The following is a 9,203-nucleotide window of genomic DNA, read 5'->3' as shown; positions in this document are numbered from 1 at the left end:
TATTAAACTTCATTAGTCGAATAAATCATTACAAAATAATTATTGAATATTTATATTCACTTGGCATAATTACATTTATCATGCCAATAATCACCAAAAAAAATTAATTAATCTGAACTCATTGTGCAAATAATAAAACAGGCAGCCCAAATTAATACTAATATACGCTTAATTCTTTACCCAAATTGCAATTTTAGTAAAAGGCCTTATGTTAAAGCCCAGCCCATCTCTCTCTCTATCTCTCCCCCCTTCATTTCCGATCTCTCTCTGATTTCTTCATCTCAAATTCCGGCGAGCTCCTTACCGGATCCCCATTTACGCCACGGATCAGCTCAGAATATCAACCAAAAACACAAAGCTGAAGGTCACTTGTTTTCTAATTTGTTTTACAAGTATATGTTTCTATTCCAGTTTCATTTTCACGATCCATTTCACATGAAATTTACCGGATGGAAAATTGAAATGCACAATTCATATACTGTTTCACATAATTGGAAGAGATGATTTAGGTCATGTGTAGTGTTCTGTAGAAAACTACCACATCTGATGATGTGTCTGCACTATCAAACTGTATATATTTTATATTTGTGTTGGATTTGTTATGATCAATTGGTTTTGATGTGAAATTAGGTTATGCTTTCTATCGGTTTTCTGCTTCTACGGTTTAGGCTGGCTTTGTTTGTGGAAAATAACACAAATAGGATATGTTATTCACTTTGAATTGTGAAAATCTGATAAGGCAAAATCATTGCTTGTATTAAGAACAGGATTGGATAACATTCTACTAGAATTAGAATATTTCTATTCCATCAATGCAGATAATGTAACTTGGAAAAATTTCTGATGAAATACCAAAAATATAGTGAAAAAATGAAAGTTACAGGATGCGAGCACAGAAGCTCTATTCAGCTCTCTCCTAAATCCGCTAGTTGATATCAACAGTCATGAACTTTTGTGAAAATGTATTTTTCCTATTAATTGCTATGGTAATGGCAGTGCAAATTTCAAGTCGGTGAATAATCTTTTACCTTTGGCCTTTTGACAGGTAAACATCATCTTACTGCCGGCGCTGCCTGCGTCACATGCTTCGCCAACTCCGCACGCGGCGGAGGCCCCGCTACGGCGCTCACATCTGCGCCCTGATTGCGGCGGTGCTCCTCCTCCTCTCGGTGTCTCTCCTGTACAGCCGTCTGTCCTTCTTCAGTTCGCAACCCCAACATCCCCTCCATCACTCACGTGACAACTCCTTCAACCCTCTCCTCGACGATCTCGACTCCGAAGCCCTGACCACCACCAATCCCAACGATGATCGCATTGACGAGCTCGATGACGTCATTTTGGAACAGGGCGGCAGCAACAGTATCGAGGAAAACCTTGCCGACAAAGAGGATGATGACTCAACCGTGCAGAATCAGGGCGCTGACGGTAAGTCTAGTTACTTTTTTGACCATGTGAACGGCGTCGTTCGGAGATCATTCAATCGGCGTTCTATTGATGAATGGGAAGACTACGTTCCATTCAATTTGAAGCATAAGTCTGACTTAGGCTTTGGCATTTATGAGTCTAAACTTGTATTTGGATCGGACGACGTTTTGGTGGACGATAAGTTGAGAACAAAATTGAGTGAAGTGAGGAAAATTGAGGATGCATTGCTGTTAAAGGGGTCTGTTTTGAGGGAAGGGTGGGGAGATTGGTTCGAAAAGAAGGGTGATTTTTTGAGGAGGGACAGGATGTTCAAGTCGAACATTGAGATTCTGAATCCTTTGAATAATCCAATGTTGCAGGATCCTGATGGAATAGGTATAACTGGATTAACTAGAGGAGATAAGATATTCTTGAAGGGTCTAATAAATGAATTTAAGAAAACTCCGTTCTTGGCTAAGAAGCCATTGGTTGTTTCTGAAACACAAGACGTCGTTGTAGGCGAAAGAGGCGCTGAACATGATAAGGAGGTCAGCAGAGTGGAGAGAAGAGCTTTGACCAATGACAATATTCGCATGGTGAGGAAGAATGAGGGTTTAGAGAGAGAATACTATGCAGATGGCAAGAGGTGGGGTTATTATCCAGGTTTGGATAAAAGGCTGTCGTTTGGGAATTTTATGGATGCATTCTTCAGAAGAGGGAGATGCAATATGAGAGCATTCATGGTGTGGAATTCGCCTCCATGGATGTTTGGTGTTCGGCAGCAGAGGGGTCTGGAGAGTCTTCTACATCATCACCCAGAAGCGTGCGTGGTGGTGTTCTCTGAAACAATAGAGCTCAATTTCTTTAGTGGATTTGTGAAAGATGGGTAAATTCCTTATATTTTCAAGCTTTCTTTTTAATTATATATGTTTTGCATGTGCTTCGTGTTTATATGTTTAGATGCATGCGTTCGGCATACAACATAAAGGATTTTTATCCATGGCATGATTATGTTAACCACATTCTTACTGGTCAAGTGCAGTTTCATCTTTTTTTTCCTCTGCTGTGTAATTTAAAGTTTCTTTTTAAAATCTTTGAAGATATAAAGTGGCTGTTGTGATGCCAAATCTCGACGAGCTGCTGAAAGACACACCAACACACATATTTGCATCAGTTTGGCATGAGTGGAAGAAGACAAAATATTACCCACTTCACTACAGTGAACTCATCAGGCTAGCCTCCATCTACAAGTAAGCAGTTGAATTGGGTTTAAGTTGTCTCTCTGTCTCTCTATTACGTCTGCGTGTATTTTAGCTATGGATTATGGAACTGACTTTCTTAACTGAGAGTATCAGATTGTTGTATATGCTAAAGTCACTACTTCAGTTGAAATGCGAGGATGAAGAATTAGTTTAAATTTTTGCTTCAATGAAGAAATGCTGCTTTAATTAAATATGCATATGAAAAGGATAAGAGATCTTAAATTTGTGTACTATGATGTCTTGATTAATGGGAGATGAAGGGAAGTGTTTCCCTGATTAGTCATGATGTGCCAGTATACTTATATCTTGTTTTTCTTTATGAACTTTAGGTATGGTGGAATCTATCTTGATTCAGACATTGTAGTATTGAAATCTCTCTCTGAACTCAATAACACTGTTGGATATGAAGACGAGCTTGGTGATAAAACTTTGAATGGTGCGGTGATGGTGTTCAGAAAGCACAGGTAATATAGAAATTTCATTTCTGCTTCCATGTTTTGTAAGTCCTCCACTCACTCTTTATGTATCTCAGTCTCAAGTACCATTCTGCAGCATTATCTATTTCTACTTTGTGCTTCGAATAAAGCAGTAGTTGACATTCTTAATTTCCATGCAGTCCTTTTATTTTATCGTGCTTGGAGGAGTTTTACGCATCATATGATGACGCCCAGCTGCGATGGAATGGAGCTGATCTTCTAACAAGAGTGGCCAAGCAATTTATGAGCAGCAATGACGTTGCTGATGTGAACGTTGAACTTCGGTTGCAACCATCTTCTGTCTTCTTCCCCTTCAACCATAATACAATCTCTAGGTATATACATTATCACTGCTTTCTAACTTCATCTAATTTGTTAATAACCAGAGAGGAAAATAATCATTTTGCCAAACTTGCCTGGATCTGTTCGCTATAGATTATTTACTACTGAAGTCAGCATCAATTCTTATGACCTTTTTCCGATACGAGTCTTTTTGTTGGATTCAGCTCTGCATAAGTTTCGACTATCTCGTTTCCTTGCATTTTCATTGAAGAGTCAATGTACTAAATTTTGGGTCTTTGTTTCTTAAAAGCGCTGTCCGCTAGGCTTATGGTCCAATTCTTTTACATTTTCCTTCAGTCGCTCAGACGACATGTTCTTGATATCGTGCAACTTTTTTTCTCAGATACTTTACTGCTCCGCAAACAGAGATCGAAAAGCAAGACCAAGATCATCTCTACAACAAAGTTATGCAGCAATCAGTCACCATTCATCTATGGAACAGCGCGACATCTGCTCTGATCCCGGAGCCAGAGAGCCTCGTTTTCAAACTGCTTAACCAGTATTGTATCCATTGCACTGATGCATTATGATGATCTAGTGAAGCAGATCATGTCTCTTTTGCCTATTGATGTCTCTATAATGTGTATATATTTAAGAACCTAAAACAATTTTGGAATGTATTGATTAGCATTGCGGCAAAAGATTAAAAAAAATCGGAGTTTTTATTGTTCGGATTTATATTTACATGTAATGATGGTAAATAAAAAAAAAATTATCCTTCCTATTATTTTCCTTTAGTGAGATTAATGTTTATTCTTTTCTTAGCCATATTTTTCCTCTTAAGACGCCCTACTCTTGCACCCTTCACGTCCTTCTAAGAAAATAAGACAAATTGTTTCAAAAATCACTAATTTTGATCAAATTTTGGTGTGTCTCATAATTTGAAAATCAGTTAGATAAAACATAAAATTTGGATTTTTCTCAATTATCTCTTGGCTAAAATTTATGGTTATTTACATGTAATATATTATTTTTTTCGACCAAATGACATCTTTTTACCTGAATAGACAACATTGTTTAACTTATCTGATGACGTCCATATATGATTGTTTTAAAAGATATAATTTCACTAACACAAATTAATCATAGAACAATTGAGAATAACTTCATTCTTCGTAATCTTTCTGGCAAATTTTCAAAATGGCAAAATAGACAAATATTCATAATGTTTGTGACAATTTTCCAAAAAATATGGGTCCATAGTCTACAACTCTAAAACAAGTACACTTAGATCATCAATCAACAAAAACACACAACACCAACAAAATCACCAATGTTCATCAATCTTAATTATAACCAGAAGTTGTACTAGTACAAAAAAATCACCACTTTGTCATCAAAATTAATCATTACCAGAAGTTGTACAAAACTAATTTAATCCAATGCATTAGGCCCAAAGCACCTCCCCCTCACAGGGTCCCACACCCACTGCACAAGGTACTTCCTCACTTTCACCCCATTCAAATTGAACCCATTCCCCTTTGAGTCCTTGCCCACAGCTCCAGCGTAGCCTCCACCAGCACCACTCCCATACACCCCCAAACAAAAGTCCCCTATCTCGTTCGGCGCGAGTGGGTCGTCCCCCGCATACCACGCGTTGATCAGCGGATTGGTCGCCACCTCAGCAAGCTCGTGCGCGATCACACTAATCATCCCGTCCGTCCCGGGATCCCCGTTGGGCGGGCCCATGACCCCGCTCCCCGTCGGTGGCGGCGGCCCGCCCCCGGGCCACGCGAACGGGTAGGCACACATCCCGGGGCACTGGGCTCCGCTGTTGCCTATCCACGCGTACGGCACCGTGGCCCCCGCCACCGACGCGTATGTGAAGTAGTGGAACCCGCAGACCGCCCTGCAGAAATCTTGTACCTGGACATCAGGAGACGTCAGCACTAGGTACAGGCCGTTACTGTAGTTGAGGGGGAGTGCGGGTCTGCCACTCGATGATGATATGACAGCATTCTTGATGATGGACTGCATGGATAGCCGCGTCAAGCTTTTTCCATGGGAGTAGGCGCGGTCGCTGAACTGGCCTGACAAGGCCACGTTTCGCGTCACGTTGGAGCCAGTCTGGTCGGTGTAGAGGGTGACGGTGCGCCACCAGTCGGCCACCGAGGGAGACGGGGCCGGCGAAGAAATACTAGATATGAAATCCCTTATGGTGGATTGATGGTTGGGATCCCATTTCCCATACCATATTATGTAGATATTGATAGGGGATGTTAGAACTGGCCCCAAGTGATATTTGAGGTCTATGAGGTTTGATGATCCCTCATGATTCTTTTGTTGGTTGAAGGAATAAATTGGATGGTTTTGGCCACTTGAAATTTCAAGAAAATGGAATAGTGAGGTGTACAACACTAGGGCTAGGAGAATTTGGTTTTTCATCATTTTTTCTGTTGTTGAGATTGAGGCTTAGACTATGCTACAAATATCTCATATATATAGGGAGAGAGAGACATTTCTTGTGGTGGGTAATGGGAGCATGTTCAACATAAATCATGTTTCATCATTGCCTACTTTTAATTAATGGCCATGTTACACTTTTTCTTCTTTCATTATTCATTTCTCCACATTTGAAATAAGGCTAAAATAGAAAGTTGAAAATTTATTTATTGGAGAGTTTACGGAGTTGTGATTTATTGAGATTTTGGTTTTTAATGCACTATTCGAAGGGTATTTTATTACAATAACGGCAAATTGCTATTACTATCGTAAATTTTAATCCAATTCTAGCCAATTTCACAACGGTCAAAAATAGCCAATTGGAGTATATCATTATTTTGACAATATTTCAATTGCCCCATTAATTTAGATTTGGAGGGAAATTGTGTATGTTTTGAAACCCAAAATACTTTTGTGAATGATATATAAAGTACATATTTGCAAAAAAAACATGGATTTCGGCATAATTTCATACGCCAGTGGGACAATTGATAATATTGTCAAAATTATGATACAATTAGTTATTTTTTAAAGTTGCGAGATTGTTCAAAATTGTACCAAACTTATGATCGACAATTTTCCCTTCAATACAATTTCTTTTATCAAATTAGTAGAGGCGTATGCTTTATTATTTTTTGGTGATTATTTTGTTAAATTTTCAATTTTATAATAATATTTGACAAATTATTAAAATAGAACAAATAGTATTTGCACATTAATCGGAGTTATTATTTTTATATTCAAAAGTCCATATAAAAATGACAATATATATAGTTTTACTTATTATTGTCCGTCGATTAAACCCCAATTATTTATTCTCCGCCAAATTTTGTTGAACAGGACCACGTATATTAATTATGTGTATGACTTTATGTGTTCTTTTCATTGAAACATAGTAGTAAAAACTAGTGGGGATTACTTTGTCATAATTCATAAAGCTTAAATATTTTTGTCAGAATGAGTATTTTTCAAGATAGGGATAGATGAGACGCAAATTTTAAATTATATTTTTGTAAGGTAAATAATGAAATAATTAATAATTACTACTAGTATCAGTTTGATAACTAAAAGCATCAAAGTTAGACACCTTGTAGATAGTATTTTATAGGTAAGTGTAGACAAATTAGACAGACTGTAAATTTCTACAATATTAATATTTTTGTTTTTTATAAGTAAATGTACATAAATTAGACATAGTGTAAGTTTCCTCAATATTATTAATACTTTTGTATTTTAGTCTTTTGATAGGTAAGTGTACACAATTTAGACAGGGTGTAAATTCTCACAATATTTAGAGAGTGTAAATTCCCACAATATTATTAATATTTTTGTTTTTTAGGTTTTTTGATAGGTGAGTGTACATAAATTAGACAGAGTGTAAATTCCCATAATATTTAGACAGATTGTAAATTCTCGCAATATTATTAATACTTTTCTTTTTTCAGTTTTTTATTGGTAAATTTACATAAATAAAATGTAAATTCCCACAATATTATTTAATACTTTTGTTTTTAAAGTTTTTGATAGGCAAGTATACATAAATTAGACAGAGTGTAAATTCCCACAATATTAATTGTACATTTGTTTTTTAATGCGGTTGGCAGATCATCAATAAAGTATTTAGTTACCAACGGTAAATACCTAACAATTGTCAAATTTACCATGACTAAATTAATTGCATGTTTATGTGTTTAGTATAGTGGTAGTATAAAATGTCTGAAATTATAAATTTAAGATTTTAAAACTATTTGTTCAATTATTTAAAAAGATAAAATAAAATAAATAAATCTAATACATAGATTTGATTTATTATTCTAAATAAATTATGTTGGTTTGTTTCCATAAATTCTTACCTACCTTCGTCAGAACATGTAGAAAAAAGTTAAATTTCATCATTCATTTTATGCTTTAAGATTTGTCTAATCAGAGACACGATTTTAGGCAAAACAACTGAGTAAAGTCTATGAGAATTTGTCTAATCAGAGACACGATTTAAGGCAGAAACAGAAAATTATAAAAGCGTTAAAAAGTTACTATTGCTACTACTACTTTATTCCATGAATCTTCCCCATTTTCAGGAAATATGATTTTTTATATTACTAGATACCAAATAAATAATAAATACATATAGGAAAATCTAATTATGTCCTTGTTTATTATTTATACTATTTTTTTATAATATTATCATTTCTAATTACATAATTTGCGGCAGAAAAAAGTGCAAATAATTGAAAATGCTCAAAGTTAGGAAAAGTAAATGCTCAATTATATGTGAGATTTATCATACAAAGAAAAAGGATAAAAACCGAAGATAATTCAATATTTTAAAGGATCGCACACCGTATTTTGCGTCAATAATTTACTTATTTATTTTTTGGGACCAAATTATTTAGTGTAGCTTTTTTTAGAAATAATTTAGTTTAACTTTTGGGTTGATTGGTCATCGGAAAACTACTTCATTTTGATTCCATTATCTGACGCATGTTTTTTATAAAATTATACTTCCTCCGTCCCCGATTAAGAGTCACATTTTGACCGGGCATAAGTTTTAAGAAATGTAAATAAAGGTTGGTTGAAAAAGTTAGTGGAATGTGAGACTCACTTTTTTATATTAGTTTTATAATAAAATGTGAGTGAAGTGAGTTACTGGAATGTGTGACCTACTTACCATTTATGGTAAAAATAAAGTGTGACTCTTAATTGGGGACAGACCGAAATGGAAAAGTGTGACTCTTAATCGGGGACGGAGGGATATATGTCCATCAGCAATTTTTCAATTGTTTTTCATTTTTAATTGTTTTATTGAGGTATCCATTTTTGGTAAAATAAATTGACTGCATAGTAGAAACAATTAATACTCCTACAGTCCTACTAAGTAAAATTTTGTTAATTAATCTTTTATATATGGGCTTTTGATTTTAATTCGTGTGGGGCCTTAGTGAATTATGGTTCGATTTTTTAATCGGATAGGGCCATAAATTGCACACATACATATTAGCAAATTGCAATTACACAAAAAAAATGGAGAATAAGAAATTATATTTCTGAAACTGCAAAATATGCTAACAAAAAAATAATCATAATATAGCCGTGGATTTTAATACTATAATTATATGAATTAGATAACATAGTTTAATTCATAGGCGGAGGCGGTGACGTTCACGCAAGACTTGTGTAAAGTACTTATGTAGGTCTCAAACATGCAGAAATTTCAATTATAATCAAATAAATTGAAAAAGTTACTATCTACTTAGGAATTGGAAATATCCATTTTTTT

General features: G+C 35.4%; 2 protein-coding genes across 2 annotated transcripts; one reads left to right on the top strand and one right to left on the bottom strand.

Annotated features, from left to right (window-relative positions):
• The first annotated feature begins 204 nt into the window (after positions 1-204).
• Positions 205-4,211, top strand: LOC121777429 (uncharacterized protein At4g19900-like). The gene is made up of 6 exons (XM_042174683.1): positions 205-364; positions 1,046-2,290; positions 2,505-2,654; positions 2,996-3,130; positions 3,283-3,477; positions 3,828-4,211. The coding sequence occupies exons 2-6, from the start codon at positions 1,083-1,085 to the stop codon at positions 4,012-4,014; spliced, it is 1,875 nt and encodes a 624-aa protein (XP_042030617.1). The 5' UTR covers positions 205-364; positions 1,046-1,082; the 3' UTR covers positions 4,015-4,211.
• Positions 4,212-4,662: 451 nt separating this feature from the next.
• LOC121775967 (protein EXORDIUM-like 7) lies at positions 4,663-5,911 on the bottom strand. The gene has a single exon (XM_042173082.1). The coding sequence runs from the start codon at positions 5,870-5,872 to the stop codon at positions 4,859-4,861; it is 1,014 nt and encodes a 337-aa protein (XP_042029016.1). The 5' UTR covers positions 5,873-5,911; the 3' UTR covers positions 4,663-4,858.
• Positions 5,912-9,203: the final 3,292 nt, after the last annotated feature.

This window comes from Salvia splendens, chromosome 18, assembly GCF_004379255.2.
Source record: "Salvia splendens isolate huo1 chromosome 18, SspV2, whole genome shotgun sequence".
NCBI lineage: Eukaryota > Viridiplantae > Streptophyta > Magnoliopsida > Lamiales > Lamiaceae > Salvia > Salvia splendens.
This window is presented reverse-complemented; position numbering and strand designations above follow the sequence as displayed.